A 17500-nucleotide genomic window follows, 5' to 3' on the forward strand; every position below is an offset into this window, starting at 1 on the left:
TTCTAGCCTGGATTCGGCGAATAAAAAGATGACCTGCATTATTTGCGAAGCAGTCCTCGTGTATCACGGCAGCATCTCGGTTATGCATGAACACTTAACGAGAAAGCACATTGACAGTTGAATGAAACAGCGTCCGACTCGCCTCTGTAAGATCGGCCTTTTCCCCCATCACTTTCATTTTTTAAATAGTAATTAATAAACATTCATTACCATTACAATTTCCTTTGATTTCATTTTAGATAAATATTCAGAGTGCCCAGGTAGCACATCAACAATGCAATTTAACGGTTTTCTTAAAGTAGGAACGTTTAACCTGCGGCCAGAGCGCTCTCCTTCCTTCTGCTCTGCGTAAACCTGAGCTGGTCACCTACTTGTGCGTAATCAAATGTCAATAGGGGAAAATATGGTAAAGTTATAGCCATGAGGTTCACTTTTGCCTCAGACCGACTTATTGCTGTTTTATGGTGTGGCTGAATCTGCGATCCGCTGCCACGCGGACTGGAATAACAAATGCTGCAGTAACATGAGTTGTGGTCAGGTTCATGAGGAGTCACTGGCTGGAGCGGACCCTAATTTCATACGTCATCCCAAAATAGAAGCTAATATCTTAATTTGACCTTGAATGAAAAATGTTATAAAACCTCTTAAAAGTTTTTATCACGGAGGAGGCAGCGCTCATTTCTGCCTTCAGTCTGACGGCACAGCGCAGCGTCGGAGTTTGTGCAGCGTGCGCTTATTGAATCTGTGTGTGTGTGTGTGTGCGCGGCACAGCTCCATGAGCCGCTCCAGTCACCGCGTCCAGATGTGCTCACATGTGCACCCGTGAGCCGTGGCTCCGCTGGAACGCGTCTGACCTCTGACAGACGCACCCTGAACTTCAGATCTTCAGCGCGCTGTTAATAGCCTGACACGTTTAGAATGCTGTCCCACAGTCAGTGTGCTAATATAATAAAATAATAATGCTAAAATGCTCAGATGGGAATATTTCTTGATTTATTTAGTTACATCCACAATGTTCTGTGTGTGAGGTTTACAATGTCAGAACACCTGCATGAGACAGGTGTTAATTACATTCTGCCAGAATGACTCACCACCTTCAGATTCCTCCAACACCGTTGGAACATACCTTGCTATTGACAGCGTGCGCAGGCCGGAGCGCTGAAGCTCAGCGCATTATTATTATGAAGCTAGGGCACATGCGGCGGACACACACACACGCAAAATATACTTGTTTTAAATGACGTTTATTGGGCCCACTTACTTTTTCTTTGGCCCACCCACAAATGAGTTTCTGGCTACGCCAGTGGTGACATATGACAGACTTCTCTGAGCTCCGCAGCCATTACACTTTTCACCTCACGCACCCCCTAGCGGCAGCTCGCGCACCCTTAGGGAAGCTCTGGTCTACAGTAATGACATCCGTCGTCCCAGACACACCGTATTAGCGCTCTCCTGTGGAGAAAGGCTGTGAAAGCCTCTCTGCCCTCCACTCTGATTCACCACAAACGGACTTGCAGGCCTGTCCGTCAAACGTTTGTTCAGGAGGCTGATTTAATTCTGACAAGATGATGTTTTTCTTTCTGTTTTATATCAGAAACTTGCAGCGATCGCCCGTCCCCGAGCATCGTTTTGTCTTTGACAACAAAAGCCTTTGTTGTGCGTTAGCGCGCTCGCTTCATACAAACACTTCACAGTTAATTAAATGCCCCTCCACCATCTTCTGATGGTATTGTGTTGCAAAGAGAAGAACTAGAACACCCGAGGAGACTCGCAGACACAAACCTCACAACTGTTACCAACATCGTTATTAAAGCTCTCTGGAATGAAGGTTCTTCCTTTTTCTAGAATCTGTGAACTTATTGAAGTTTCTCCACCTCCCACCACGACTTTGTTATTGATAAACATCAGTAGAAGCTAACCCAGGAGGGTTGTGGTTGATTAAAGTCCTTCCAGGACTGATTAGTAATTATAAATGTGTGGGGAGGACGTGAATGAAGAGAAAGGGACATAAAGGAGGGATGGAGGGAGGAGAGAACACGTCTGAAACTCATCAAGACCGTGAGCTGTCGGTGATGTGTAGAGATCAAAGAGAAAAGTGAAATGACGTCATCTTCTCTCTTCTTCTGCCATCACCAATACCGACTCTGTTCTGTCTCATTTCCGTCTCTAGGACACATTAAGCTGATTTGGTTAGCTAACATTTGAGATTTACCTTGCGCTTGCGAGGGATTGGCTCATCGAAGAGGAGGCTGCTGCCGTCCTGCTCATCCAGACTCGGGTCCTCGACTCCCGCCGGGCCGGGCCCCACGCCGCCTTGGCTTGGTACGCGGAATGGCTTGAAGCTGTCGGCGGAGAGTGGTGGAGAAGGCGTGGAAGGGTTGGATTGGTCGCTGGGAGCGGACCAGCTCCAGTAGCCTCCCGAGGAGCTGTTGCTCGATGGGGTGAAGGGTCCAGCTGAGCCGTTCTCCTTCCACGAACCACTCAGACCTTCTGAGAAGACCACAAACATGAGAATATAAGGAGGTTTGAAGCGATGGAAACTGAAAGTTACTTTCCTGTTCTGTGATCCCTCTGAGACACCAACAAGGTCTGGTTTTTATAGATCAAAGGAACATTTCATTTAAATATCAACTCCAAAAGGATTCTGGCTTTGTAAAGAAAAGGCTGTGAAACTTTGGCGTGTGTGTGAATAACCGCCGGAGCGAGCGAGACCCAGTTTTACAAAGTAAACAGCGTCTTGGTGGGGGGCCCTCCTTTCATTACTGCTGCAGCTTTTTACATAAAAGACTTCAGTGACGCACCAGAAATAAAATATGAAGCTCTTCACGTTTGGTTTCTCTGGTAGATAAAAGGATTTATTAAGCTTTCTAAACAGTGGAGATGGTTTTTATCAAATTAGTGCAGGAGTTTGTTGCGCGTCGGACCCAATAGGAGCGTTTCTGCGCGCTCGGTTAACCATGGAGACGACTTTTGATTCCTGCCACCATGTTGAGCGGCAGAGATCCAAACTCTTTGTGCTCCTTGGTGGATTTGTAACAACTTATTGATGAAGCAATCATGAGGCACAGCAGCTAGCGGTAACCTGCCGACCCGAGCTTCCACGTGCACTCACGAGATAACGGCAAGAGGAAAGAAATGTCAGAGTACAGGAATGATCATTTCATTGTGTTTGATTTGTGACTGAGCTGCAGGACTGCGCTGTGGTCCAACTCACCGCTAACTTTGACTGGTGGACTCCGGACCAGCGGGCTCGTGGACAGGCTCGTCAGAACCATGGCAGCCGTCACTTTGTCCATATCCACCTCCTCCTCAGACCTTCTGTCGGAGCAGAACACACAAACATTTCAGCTTAAAGAAACAGAGGCACCTTTAACCCCGACAACAATAAATGCATAACATTCAACAAAGTCAGAATCTAAACTGACCAATTCTGACATAATAAACCAAACTGTAACAACAGTCAGCTCAAAGATGCACGACTCCTCCAACAAAAGCACTCCGGCAGTGATCAAAGACACGTCAGCAGCTTTATTACTGACAGAGTACCTGTGGTGCATCTTGACTATTCATGTGGAGAGCCATGTGTGTGTGTGTGTGTGTGTGTGTGTGTGTGTGTGTGTGTGTGTGTGTGTGTGTGAGCCTGTGGAAGTGTGTGGATGTCAAATGATCAAACAAAACTTTATTACAGTGGTGAAATCTTATTTTGCCTTGGAGGAACTCGACATCAGCCATCATGTTTATAACTGCTCAGATCCATTAAGTACAGCATCTTCATCGTTACGGGTTACGGTAGGGGCAAAAGCAGTGGAGGGCAGAGAAACGCGCATTTATTTACTTTTTATAAATAAAGTAAAAAAACAATGTGCTTCAAGGAAAGAATTTTATTGAAAAGAAGAGATAAACATGAATACACGATGAGGAGGAAAGGTCGACCGAAATCTTAACTTTGTGCACTGCTCAGTGTTAAAGTCAGACACCTAAATAAAGTTATTTTAGAATATTTAGTATGCAGATATTATTAGTGAACATAAAAACAGATTTAAATTATATCCTGCAACAGCATCGGGCTGCCCGAGGATGTGCCTGACTTTTAAATCGGCTTTACTAGGAACAAATATCGGCCCGAAATATCGGTCTACCCTATTAATCGGTTTCAGAGTCCCTGGAAAACTGAACATACACGTAGAAAATCAAACTATATTATACCAATATTTGCCCATAACTTCTTATTTTATGTCTGTTTGAGGTCATCATTATAAAAATATTAGATCAGATGATACTCAGTACTCAAGTAGCCTTCTAATCAGATACTTTTTTATCCTTACTTGAGTAATAAACCCTATATCAGGAAAATATCATCCTCGGTTTGTGTCCTTCCAGTGAGCTTTGCAGATGTGGGAAAATGTCATCAGGCAGTAATCATTGTTAAATTCATAATTATTCTCAGAGAGAGACCAACTCTTATCTGTCCCTGGGAGCCCCGTAATGCATAGCGTCATTTCAACATGGGGGTGTCCGCGACACGGTTTATATGCAGGTAGCGGCGCTGCGGCTGCTTTATATAGCGACTTGTTGCATTCTCCCTCAACCCAAATCCTCGGATCACGCATTTTAGCTAAAACGCTAACGTTAGCTTGCCTTGCGTTGACTGTAGAGTTGTGGGTGATGGCCACGCAGATGTGTCATGAGATTTGAAGCGTTGCTGCCTTTCACAGACACTTTTTCTGCTCGTGCTTCAAACAGGATAGCCGTCTTCTATCAACTGTCCCTCGGCATTCTTCAAATATCCAAAAGATGCCCGTACTTCCCACTTGGTCTTCTTTGAGGGATAATAAATGTCCTCCTGAGTGTTGCCGTCTCCTCCTTTGGCCATTATTTCAGCTTTAGCTTCAAGAAAGTTTTGGTTGTAAACATCAAAGTGCGCATGTGCCGCCGGCAACTTCAGTAGATGATACGGTGGCTGGTAAGGGTCACCGCGCCTACACCGCAGCCACGGTAATCCACCGAGATAATATAGTTTTAAAAAAAAAACAAGACGGTTATTATTATTGTCAACTTTTATTTTTTTACCGGGGTTTACCACTACACTGGTTACCGTGACAACCCTACCTGATCGGTCTGCTTTGATCTATTTTGAAAACTCCAATCAAAACCGATAGGGGCGCTATCGGCCGATTGGGATCAAATGCCGATCCATCGGTGCATCCCTAGTGGAAATATGCTGCCAGTCGTTTTCCCCAGATGTCATGACTGCCCCGGAGGTATCTATGTATTTGTGCCACCAGCTCACCATCGGAGCGGGTTTTCAGCACCGCAGGTAAAGTTGTTGGTCCACAACGTGCAAACTTGAACCCAGAAAAAGTAAACATGCTGGTTTTTCTGGCGAGAAATCTTAACTAGATTTGCTGCAACATGCCGTAATGTTCACACTCCTGTGTGTGTGTGTGTGTGTGTGTGTGTGTGTGTGTGTGTGCGCGCGCGCGTGTGGCCGTGTGATGGAGTTTTCTTTTTATAATTTTAATGCAGTTGTTTTGATTGCAATAATTTTTATAATTTCAGTGTTTATGGTTATTCAACTCTTGTTGACTGTTACGGCCTATTTGCACTGTTTCATGCTGCTCGTTGATAAGTTGTTCACTTGATTTGCGCACAACAGCTGTCCTGGGTTTTTATGTTGATTTATTGCTCTTGGACTGTTGACTCTTTGCACTTGTTTATAAGCTGCGTTTTTTGTGTTAATAAATGTTGTTAATAGTATGTGAGTTGCGTTGTTTTTTTTTAGTAATTGTTTGGTATTCGGATTCAGAAAGGTTAAGGTCCACGTGAGGCTTATGTCATACTTTGTAAGTATTCACGGTAATACAGTATACCGGGGTAAAATTAAGTGGAAGTTAGACGGTATTCAAATTTGGATACCGCCCAAGCCTAATTGGTACGTGTATTAGTGCATTGGTACGTGCATTAGTGCATCGGTACATGTATTAGTGCATCGGTACGTGCATCGGTACGTGTATTAGTGCATCGGTACGTGCATTAGTGCATTGGTACGTGCATCGGTACGTGCATTAGTGCATCGGTACGTGCATTAGTGCATCGGTACATACATTAGTGCATCGGTACGTGCATTAACACATTTACTTGCATTTCTGCTGCTGCACATAATTTTCTCATCACTTTTAACGGCAATACCACTAGTGACCACTAGGTTAAGATGTTTACAATCAGTTTCCTATAGAGCTCCGGACCCCACGTGACTCTCAGTTAGTGGACTCCATTTTGGCATGCAAAAAAGGTAAACAAACACGGATGTAACTATGAACATGAACGGGATCCGCTTGGATTTTACTTCGTCAGAGTTTACTTCACACTTTAAAACAGAAGAAATAGTTTTATATAGTCAGAAATTAAATAGACTAAACATCTCCGACCCTTACCGTGTCCCTGGGATACTTTTTAAAAACGCCAGAAGCTGTCGGAGCGGGCTTCTTACCGGCACAACACCGGACCTGACCGGGGAACCCCTTGGGATTTACCCAGAGGAGCTGGCTCTGGCGGCTGGGGAGAGGGAAGTCACGCTACTGCCCCCGCAACCCGACTCCGGATACGCGGATGAAAATGGATGGATGGATGGACAAATAACAGATTTACACGTAAGTAGTCTCGGTGAGACAGATAATAGCAATCCAAAGTGCTTTTTATGTGTGATCTGACAATTGATCAACCATTGCTTAAAAATTAAATACAGCTTAGCCGGTTAATTGCTGTGACCATAAAACACGTAAACGGCAGCACGCAGAACTCACGAGGCAACGTTTTACGTGATGTTTACTTGTTGCTATGAGTAATAAGACAGAAAAAGCCACGCCAAAATAAGTTTAGGAAGCCCACTAAGAATCATAATAAAAGCATTTAAAATAAATACCATACACAGTTGAGGAAACGTTGGTTTAAGTACCTGATATGAAGTGGTCGCTGCATAAGTGAAAACCTTTACTCTCGGGATCCCACAGCTTCATTTTCGCCCGGTCACTAGCGCGTTTTATTACAATGATCCAACGTTTGCGGCGCTCCGGATCTTGGGGAATCCTGTAGAAGGCTCATTCCTTATGTCGTCCGCGTCTGTTCTGCATCCTGGGACACAACAGGAATCTACCAGATTTCCCGTTTGATTGAGTTTTCTGACAATAACAAATAGTCCAGCTGCGGGCTTCTGCCTGCCAAGATGGCGCCGTTTCGATTTGAACTGTTGCATGCCGGGAGAAGTGACGTCAACTCCCGGAGCTCTATACAGTAAATGGTAAAATCCAACATCCGTTAGATGTTCATGAATGAGTTTTATAAAATCAATTAAGCAAAACTAAAAATGCTGCAATAAATAAAAAAATATCTGGTTGTGTTAAGGTTGGAGGTGAACCAGTAAATTATAGAGATGATTGTGACTTTACAGGTGAAACAGGAAAAATTTAAATATGATGCAAAAGTCCATTCATCTCGGTAATTCCGTTTAGACTGAGAGACCATCTAAAGGCCCAGGAATCCTTTTGCAAACTTTTGTACCATATTCTGATTTTTCGAGTTTCACCTGTATTTCCAGAAAATAACAACAAATCTTGAGACATTTAGTAAAAGCCTGGATGTGGAGCTCAGTGTTTATTTTGGAACAGCTTTAAGTTACTAATAAATCCTTATAGAATAAAACTAAAATTAAAAAACGCTTCTGGGAAAGTCCCAGACTCACACACCCACCAATGTTAAGACAACACAGTAATGGCACGTTGCAAGAATTTGGTTTAAAAAAAAAAAGTTCTTGAGCAGAACCACAAAAATAACCTCCAACTGTCATCTCAGGTGTTCGTTCAACACCTGGTCGTCTGAACTGTTCAGAGCAAAACAAGCTTTCCATAAATATGAATCCAACACAATTCATGCTAAGGCAGGCGAGCTGAAAGCAACACACCCACAGATCGATTTGTTTGTGTCTAGGTGAGAACAGCCTGGGTCCTGACATCACAGCATCTCAGATGTCTTCTTGTTCCCGCGTGGCTTCGCTCAAACCTCAGATTGCTTTTTGACCAGAGCATCACGTGTGTGTTTCTCCATGTGTCCACCGCGTCGAGGCGACGGAGGGTCTATGCTACACCCAGCAGGGAGGGAGAGGGGGATTTCCAGATCTCCTCTCTAAATAAAAACAAACCTGGAGGGAGTATTTTTGTGTGATTTATATCAAACGTATTTAGCTGAAGTCTGCACACTAAAACTGAATCCATTAAAAAAAGTACTACAATTTTGTTATGTTGTTTCACTTGACAGACTCCTAAAATGCGACTGAATTAAAAGTGTAGGATGTTTCAGGAGAAAACCCGCTCGGCTTCCATTAGCTGATGGCTAATTTATTACCCCTTCAGCTGCTGAATATGATGTCATTAAAGCTTCCACATAAATCAAAAAAAAGAAGCTGTGACTGTCACTTTTAGTCATAACCTCCCCCTCCTGCATCGTCGTAAAACCACTTCCTGGTCACCTTGGGAGGACACCGCCTGACTGTAGACATCGTCTCCGCGGCGACACTATCGGACCATAATTACACGAAGATTTGTCTGTCTTAAAATAGGGACGAGTCAATCTTAGGAAAATACATTAAGGTGACAAATAATTAAGATGTAATGGACGACATGGAGGGCCGGAGCGAGCAGGAGAGGGATTTCCTCCAATCGCTTTCGTCATTAGTGGTCTTATCAAACCAAAATGATGTCCAACTGGTAATTATGGTCTTAATTAACACGCCGTGCGTGTTTGTGATGCGTGCTAGGGAACGTGATACATACGACACAGGGGACAGGCTCGGGTGGATAATAGATGGCTAAGTGAATTTTCAGAAATGAGTTTCAAGTATTGGAAAATTGTGTCTCTGAGTTTTTGTTATAATATTCACTTTAATTATTCGCTATGAAACGTCTTGTGGCCCTGGGGACTTCGTGAACAGAGCATTATCTCTGACGTGTGGCACAATCAACAGAAAACTATGAAGGAAAGTTAAGAGCTTGTTTACTAAAGCAGATTACATGATTGGTGAAATTTTATTTTACTGCTGGCTTTTAACAGAATGCTGATTTTCACCGAAGTCCGGTAAAGTCATAGAAATGCTTTAATGTACAGACAATATCTACAATTTACAGCATTTATAACGCTCTTTTCCACAAAACTGTCCCTGTTTTAGACACTATTTCACTGAAGCTAAAGAAAATATTTAAAAAACAAACTAGCCTGACATTAATTAGTTTCCCCCACATTAAACAATAATCTCTAATACCACGGGGTTTTTTTTTACTATGAAAAATCCTGACAGGGATTTCTTTCCTTTTAATAATTAAAAACTCAGCAACACTTGAATTCCTGAATATTTTACAGTTTTTGTTCCTCTTTTTAAAAAAAGCAGTAAACAGTTGATCAATTAATCAGCGTAATCAATAATTCAACTGACCGTTTCAGCTGCAAAAACAATCCTTTCCAACAGCGGGAACAAAACATTTGAAATCAAGTGGGATCTGACATCTTTTGTGGACCAATGGAGTTGTTCATCTGTTGACAGACGGGGTAAAAATAAAAGCTAGAAGCAGTAGGAGGGTCAGACACACACTCCTTAGGCGAGGTCTTATCAAGATGGAATAAGTGTGTGTGTGTGTGTGTGTGTGTGTGTGTGTGTGTGTGTGTGTGTGTGTGTGTGTGTGTGTGTGTGTGTGTATACACAAGTTCTCTAGAACCAGCACAATGAATAAAAGCGACTGTTTTATGCGCCTTTCTCACTTATAAAATACAAAAACAAAATGCTATAATAAATTGCTTATTGGATAAATCAATATAATACAGACAAAAAATGCTTATTTTAAACTACTTTTCATCTTCTAATTTATATTCATGTAGCAGGTGTTATAATTTGCATCCCTCGTATTTAAATTTAGAGAGCAAGTTTACTTTTTCAACAGTGTGCATGTTTAAATCTACCAGACAGAATAAAACAAGACAACAAAACATCTAAAAACTACAGAATAAATTCAGACGATTTGCTACTGAGAATTTAGGAGCTACCGGATCTTGCTGCAATAAAAAAAGACAGGAAAAGCTGACTGGGTGCTGAGAAAATCAACAACACATGCTGGAGATGACGTTAGAAAAATCCTGTTAGCAGAAAATGGACGGAGGCATGAGCAAACCAACAGCTCCCTCTTCAGGGGTGGGATGAGTTTGACCAGAGACTTGGCTTTTTGCCAATCAGCCAGCGAAGTACTGTGTGTGTGTGTGTGTGTGTGTGTGTGTGTGTGTGTGTGTGTGTGTGTGTGTGTGTGTGTGTGTGTGTGTGTGTGTGTGTGTGTGTGTGTTGCCACCGTTGTGGGGGACACAGAGTCCTGTTTCAGTGAAAACACTGCAAGGAGAGGAGTTCATGTTACTGCAACCGTCTTGATTTGACAGCTAAACGGGAAGCCAATAAAAAATGGACAAGGTTTTTTTTTCATCACATTTTTGAGTTTGGTTTGATGGTGAAAACAGGGAAACCATCAGAGCCTCTTGTTCTTTTAGTGCTTCTACACAATATTAGGAAGTCACTAGTCTCTTTTAGAAAAGGGCTCTAGGGAGCCCTATGTCATTTATAAAATAGAAGTAATGTGGCACAATTGTGTCCTTTTTACTAAATATTACGCAATGGCCATATAAAGAGGGTATGAGGGCAGTCTGCGCTGCCGCGGCCTTCTGTTGCTCTTGGACTAGGGCTGGGCGATATGGACTAAAATCAATATGGTATATTGAGGATTTCACTTTGATAATGATAAACGGACGATAACTACAGGTATGCGCAGAGACAAAAGTTGTCCACTAGATGGGGCTGTCACAAGTATTACGTTGAGTCACATTTTTACGTGACTCAAGGTGGTACAGCTTCTTAAAGGGACATGAATGTGGCCAATCTACACACATCTTTTCATTTTTGTATTGTCAAATTTACTGACATGGGAAAAATTATCCCGAAAAGTCAGAAATTTCGATAATGATAAATTTTCAATTTATTGCCCAGCCCTAACTTAGACATAACTTGCTTTATTGCGATCGGAGCCGTGCTCATTACGTTTTTTTTTTTTTTTTTTGAAAAACCGCTCCTTAAAGAGTCCCCATGACCGGTCAGGTGATCTGAGCTCCAGCTCTGGCGGAGAAAAGCTCCCATAGCGCTGCATCACTCAAGTTTATCATTTAGGCTGATTCTGTTCAAAAAGCTAAATGTTTTGCCACGAGTACTTTCATTTTTAAATACAGTAGCCAGCCGGAGCTCGGCAGTAACTCCCAACGTGTTCATGACACCCTTTGTTGCGCCAAAGCGTAATATGCATTCACAAGCCCAGTGTTGCAGCAATATTACTACCAAGACTGCATTGCCATGCCAGCTCAGTGACCTAGTGGTAGAGTGTCCACCCTGGGACTGGGAGATGGGGGTTCAATTCCGGGTGGGATCATACCAAAGACTTGAAAAATGGGACCCAGTGCCTCCCTGCTTGACACTCAGCTTTAAGGGGCTTGATTGGGGGTTAAACCACCAAATAGTTCCCGAGCACAGCCACCGCTGCACCTATGCGGGAGTCAAATGTGAAGATGGATTTCACCAGTGTGATGATGACTATGGGACTTTATGCCGCATTCATAAGACACACTGTGGCAGCAATATTACGCTGATTTGCCAGCATTGTGTGTCTTCTAAAAATGGCTAATTAATTACCCACAAACCCACATATTCTGTTGTGACACTGACACCACCCTCCACAGGAAGTGGTTGTTATGTATTTTGTCTCTGATTTTCAGAAAACCTTTGGTACTGATGTTGTGTGCAGCCCTTGTGTGAATCATTAGTAAAATTCCGTGTATGGTTTTGTTTTATAAGCATTGCATGGTTTTATAATATTGTGCAAACACTTTTATTTTTTTTGTAAAATGGGATTTGTATTCAGTTTTGTTCAATAAATGTTGTGTGGCATGTAATAACATTTCTGGAAAGGTGGTGATGTGGTTTTTTTTAATGCCATTTTAGTGAAATTTTTGTCAAATTGTGTTGTTTGTTCATGTATTTTGCAAAAAAACTAAATAAACTGTCCTGTTTTAGATATTTATTTTGAGATCATTTAGTGGAATTTGGCCCATTTTAAAACACTTACTTCTGTGTTCTTATGGTTTGAGTTTTGTAGAGTTTGGATTAAGACGGACATCAGGACCATCGAATGTTTATTACCTATAACAGTTGTGGACGGACGTTTTGAAAATAGAACAAATATCATTTCTATTTTACTTAATTTTTCTATTTTATATTTTATTAAGTGTTTGTCAATAAATGTTTATGGTATTCTCCAGAATTTGGGCCAATTTACTAGGGCTGTAGCGAAGCCTCGACGAAGTCGACGGCTCGATTCTAAAAATTTGTCGACATCAGATCCGGAAGTCGACGCACCGCGCCCACTTGTTGCATCCCCAGGAGTTTGTAAATAGAGGAGGAATCTGCCTGTTTTTCCTCTAGTTCGCCCTCTTCTCCGCCTTCACTAACATCTCCGCCAAATACCGAAGACCCGGAACAACGTCTGTCCACTACTAGATTATTTTCCTGTTTTGCCCCTTTGTCTCCCGGCAACGGACAACAACTTCCGGGGTCAGATGCGCTGCTTCGTGTCTATCGCAGATGTAGAAAATCACCGGGAGCGCTTCTCCCTTCATTAAGGAGCTTCTTTCAGACATGAGGAGAGCTGTTTTGGTGGTAGAGGTCTCTCCTCCGTGCTGGTCTGTTTGCTGCTGGGTGTTTTTAGTTTATTTAAACTTGGTAACTTGAACTTAATGTTGGTAAAGCTACTGTTAGCATCTTCGCTAACAGCTTCTTGCGTTGGGATAAGCTGTTACGTTTTGGTTTAGAGTTCATCTTTTTTGTGGTGTAGATCTCCCTTTTATTACATTTAGAGTGTTGTGGGTTTTCGGTTTAGTGTAAAATATCACCTGAGTTTGGTTTAACCCGTAACACCACTCGCCTCACGCACATAAGTGACCAAAACAAAGCAGCATGGAGACACTCCATCTTCTACCACCTCTCAGGCAGCAGCCTGCACTCCCAAGTTCTACACGTCACCAGAACATAACCAACCAACACAATAAACGCAGTGTTATACAAAATGGAAGGCCTGTAGTGTTTATTCTCTTACAGTAAGAATTTATCAATTTTTTTGAGGAATTTATTTGAGATTTTCTGGTTTTTGTTAATTGTGCAATAGAAAAATAATCATTAGATTAATTTTCTAAATAGTCATTAGAATAGTCGACTATTCGATAAAATAATCGTCAGAATAATCGTTTTAAAAATAATCGTTTACCCCCAGCCCTACAATTTACTGACATGCAGCATTCAATTCAATTCAAAGATATTTTATTAATCCCAGAGGGAAATTAAAGTTTCAGTACACACAATTCTGAAATCAGACATACATACATACATAGACATAGACACATGACAAGAATTGGTGACTGTGGTCATTCTCAACCCAAGTCGCGCTACCTTAAGAGTAATCAGAGGGTTACATGAGGATTGGGTCAGGTGGAGGAAAAAAAGGCACTTCAGAGTTACCCTCCCCAGGGAGGGCAGCTTTGCTATGCAAAAACCACCTCAGACAGAGATGCAACAGACTTCAGACATTACACAACATAAGTGTCCACTAGGTGGGGTGGTAGGGTTGGGACTCTCCTCACATCAGTTGGGTTAAGGTTGGTTTATGCTTGACGCGTCCGCGAGGTCCGCACGGCTCCGCGCGGAAAAGTTGCGTCATTTTGCGTCATTTTAATAACCACACCCCTCCACCGCGTCTCCGCACAGCTCAAGATTTCCACAACGCGCACCTCGTTAAATTTCTAACCAAGCCGACGGACGGACGCGGAAAAACATGGCGGACCGGCAAGAACTAGTATGGCAGAGGTTCGTAAATACAGACTTTTGTATGCTTCAGCTCTCAGAGATCACCGTGATCAACATGTAGTTAATAATTCTTGGAGAGAAATAGCTCGCACGAGGACGCTGTTAAAAATGCTGAAATGCCATGGTGTAAACAGTAATTTCTACTTTTACTATGGTGTTGTGTTGGATGCATGCTGTAGAGCTCCATGCTGCCCCCTACAGTTTGGGAGAATATTGGCTCACCGCAGAGACGAGCCGCACAAACCATAAACGCTGCGAGTTGTGAAGCGCGTTCCATCCGCGAGCCGCATCACCGCGCGGAAAATGAATGCGTCAAGCATAAACCAAGCTTTAGCGAGCACAGTGACTCCTGGAAACGATTCAATGGCCTTCACTGGTCGCAGTCCCGCCCAGGCTGGGATAGGGAGACAGAGTTGCCATGGCGATGGCAGCATTCCACATTTCTTCTGAGGGGTAGTAATCTCTTCAGCCTCACAGGCTCAAGGGCACCAGATTCAGATAAGAACTTGTTTTGGGGTCAAACTGAGATAATTTCCTCTCTGTCTTAAAGTTCTGTTGGTCTCCAACCCCTCTAAATCCAATAATGGCGTGAATTGATCTATTCCCAACCGTGCTGTCCCGTCTACTTTCTCCTTGATCAAATCCACCTTCTGTGCCAGAGTCTGAATCTCAGCCAAATTTCCAAGCTTACGACTCATCTCGACAATTATATGAGTCTGTGCATTGAGACAATATTCCTTGACAGCTCATTAATTTTCCGGTAAGCCGGGTAACCGCTCAGGCCAAACAGTAGGAAACCTGACGCCAACACCACGAATGTCCAGACGTCTTCAGAATCCTCTACAGACAGTTGAGAGAGGCAGATCAGGTTCCACTGTTTCCAGGAGTCCATGATATGCCCAGCTGGTTCTGTCCCAGAGGGGCATCCGGGAGCCCCTTCTCCCGTTCTCATCGTTGAAAAAATTTTGTCAATCGTGTTGAAAGACCAACTGACCAGGTCCATTTTTAATAATTTCCAGTTTCCAGAAAAAATGCAGAAGCGCCATACACCCAGAGACAGACGAGCCTTGGGATAAGATAGGGAGGAAAAAAGCATCTGTACTCTCCAAGAGCCGGAAGATCACTACAACTAGACATTAGTTGGTCTATTTATATTAGTGTTTGTACAACAAAGGGTAGCAAATCGGTCTTAAGTGAATTCCAACTTTAAAGATAAAATATTAACCCGGCCAAATAGCAAATTAAAGACTGCAATTCGTTTTATGGTTACGAGGGAAACCATCTGGTAGTAGCAACATGGTTTTGTCCAGTTAAGAGAAAACACACTTGGTTTGAATCAAAAATCTTTCCTGCACAAATCATTAAAATCATCTTTCTTTAACCAACTTGCTTTAAAAGTATCTACAGTTAAATGAGCCAAGACTGCACACACACACACACACACACACACACACACACGCACGCACGCATGCACACACACACAGCCTTAGTTTCTATGACACCCCACACACCATCAATCATCTGTGATAAAGGCAGCTGGAAGGCGTGGCGAGGAAGAGGAATTCCCCTGAAAGAGGCCGGTGCTGCTGAGCACACCCCTAACTCCTACACTCCATCCATACTCTGTCCTCTTCCTCCCTTCACCCCTGTTGGACACTCTGCATCTCCCCCTGTACACTCAGGGCTTCTCCAACTTCAGTTACCACACATGCTTCACTCGTATTTCAGTACATTTGCTTTGGTCTTAGTTCACAAGAATGCCTCCTGATTCGATCTTTGTAGGAAAAAAAAACTTGTGCTCTTGTTTCAGGAGCCAAAAGTGAGCCGCAGCCGAGTTGAGCTTCAGACGGGAGTTTTTGGACATTTTTTCTTGATATTTGGACATCTCGCCTCTGATTGGCTAACAGCACCATGACTTGACCACCAACTCTTTTTGCTCTGCAACATTGATGTTTTATTTCCACAAATAACTCCAGCATTGAAATTCTGTTAGTTTTGAACAATGTTTTTCTGTAGTTCATTGTACCAGTTTTTACTGCCTTAGTTTTAGTCTCCCGACACCTTCAGCCTAATCTTTGTTTTCACTCTTCTCAGTGTTTTATTGATATTACGTTACTCTTCTAGTTTTAGTGTATGTAATTCCATTGTTCATTTTTGTGTTGGTCTTGTCTGTTTTTATTGCTGTAAAGCACAATGATCTACCTTTGTGTATGAAATCTGCTAAATAAATAAAGCTGTCTTGTCAAGTTGCTAATGCTAATGGTTAGCTTCAGAGACCATGGGTTCAGCCTGCATCATAAACTCAGAGTAACCAAACATATTCCAAAAGGAAAAAGTAAAAAATTGTTTCTTAGTGAACTTACACTTTAACCAGTGTCCGTGAGAGAGAAAGCTTGTATGTCTAGTGGTGTGTGTGTGTGTGTGTGTGTGTGTGTGTGTGTGTGTGTGTGTGTGTGTGTGTGTGTGTGTGTGTGTGTGTGTGTGTGTGTATTTTGGTTGGCTTCTCTCGTTGATGCTGTACGTTTCAGGGAGGGGTTCTCGTTTACAGCAGCCACTCGACTATGAAGTCCATGTCCTCCTCAATAAGCTCCAATAAATCAGAAGGCTTTTCATTTACTAGCCTGGCCTGCCAGACTCGTTGTCGGTTTAATTCTGCACAGAGAACTAGTCAGGTAACTCAGGCAGAGAGGCACTTGAGGGGCGGGACTAGGCAGCTCAAAAATAACCAATCAGAAAAAAGACTGAAATCCCGACTGTACCGCACGACGCTGTAGTTTTCTAGTTGTAGAAAAAAAAGGAATCTGGCAACGGCGAAAATGTCTTTTTTTTTTTAGAAGAAATGCTTTTAGTGCTTCTACTTGTGGTTTTAAAGACATTCTAGTCATTTAGAACAGAGGAAAGAGCCGCAGCGAACTCCGCCGCTGTCTTTGTTGTTTATGAGAAACTAAGCCTCGCTGTGTGTGACATCTGTGACGCTGTAGTTTTTTAGCTGTAGTCAAAATGGAGTCTGGCGACAGCGCAAACATATTTCTTTAGAAGAAATGCTTTTAGCGCTTCTACTTGTGTCCAAGTCATTTAGAACAGAGGAAAGAGCCGTAGCGAACTCCGCTTCAATCGCCATGTTCGACAAACTCAGCATTGTGGTGTGTGACGTACGCTACTCAGCGCTGATTGGCTCGGTTAGAATTCTCAGGGGGTGGGGCTATTTGAATAGGAGAGTTCCCAGAGCCTTTCTCTGTGCAGAATTAAACAAAGGAGGAGTCTGGCGGGCCAGGATACACATTTACTGTGTGCTTATCTGATTTCTTCCTGTATCTCTCACACACACACACACACACACACACACACACACACACACACACACACACACACACACACACACACACACACACACACACACAAGTTTTATCCATTTCTCATGTATTCATATTTTGTTTCCAAGGAGACACGTTTTGGTTTTTTAAGGACTTAAGCAATAGTTCTCTGGAACTCACTTGACAAAATCAAAAAGCAGAG

At 42.8% G+C, this 17500-nt stretch overlaps 1 protein-coding gene across 2 annotated transcripts in view; it reads right to left on the bottom strand.

Annotated features, from left to right (window-relative positions):
• The window catches only part of znf704 (zinc finger protein 704), a 67529-nt gene that overhangs the window by 4082 nt on the left and 45947 nt on the right, over positions 1–17500 (bottom strand). For both annotated transcript variants that reach the window (XM_070547383.1, XM_070547382.1), the window contains exons 3-4: positions 3215–3318; positions 2213–2490 (exon numbers count right to left, since the gene is read on the bottom strand). In XM_070547383.1, the coding sequence (XP_070403484.1) occupies positions 2213–2490; positions 3215–3318 (382 nt within the window). The remainder of the gene's footprint in view (positions 1–2212; positions 2491–3214; positions 3319–17500) is intronic.

This window comes from Nothobranchius furzeri, chromosome 19, assembly GCF_043380555.1.
Source record: "Nothobranchius furzeri strain GRZ-AD chromosome 19, NfurGRZ-RIMD1, whole genome shotgun sequence".
NCBI lineage: Eukaryota > Metazoa > Chordata > Actinopteri > Cyprinodontiformes > Nothobranchiidae > Nothobranchius > Nothobranchius furzeri.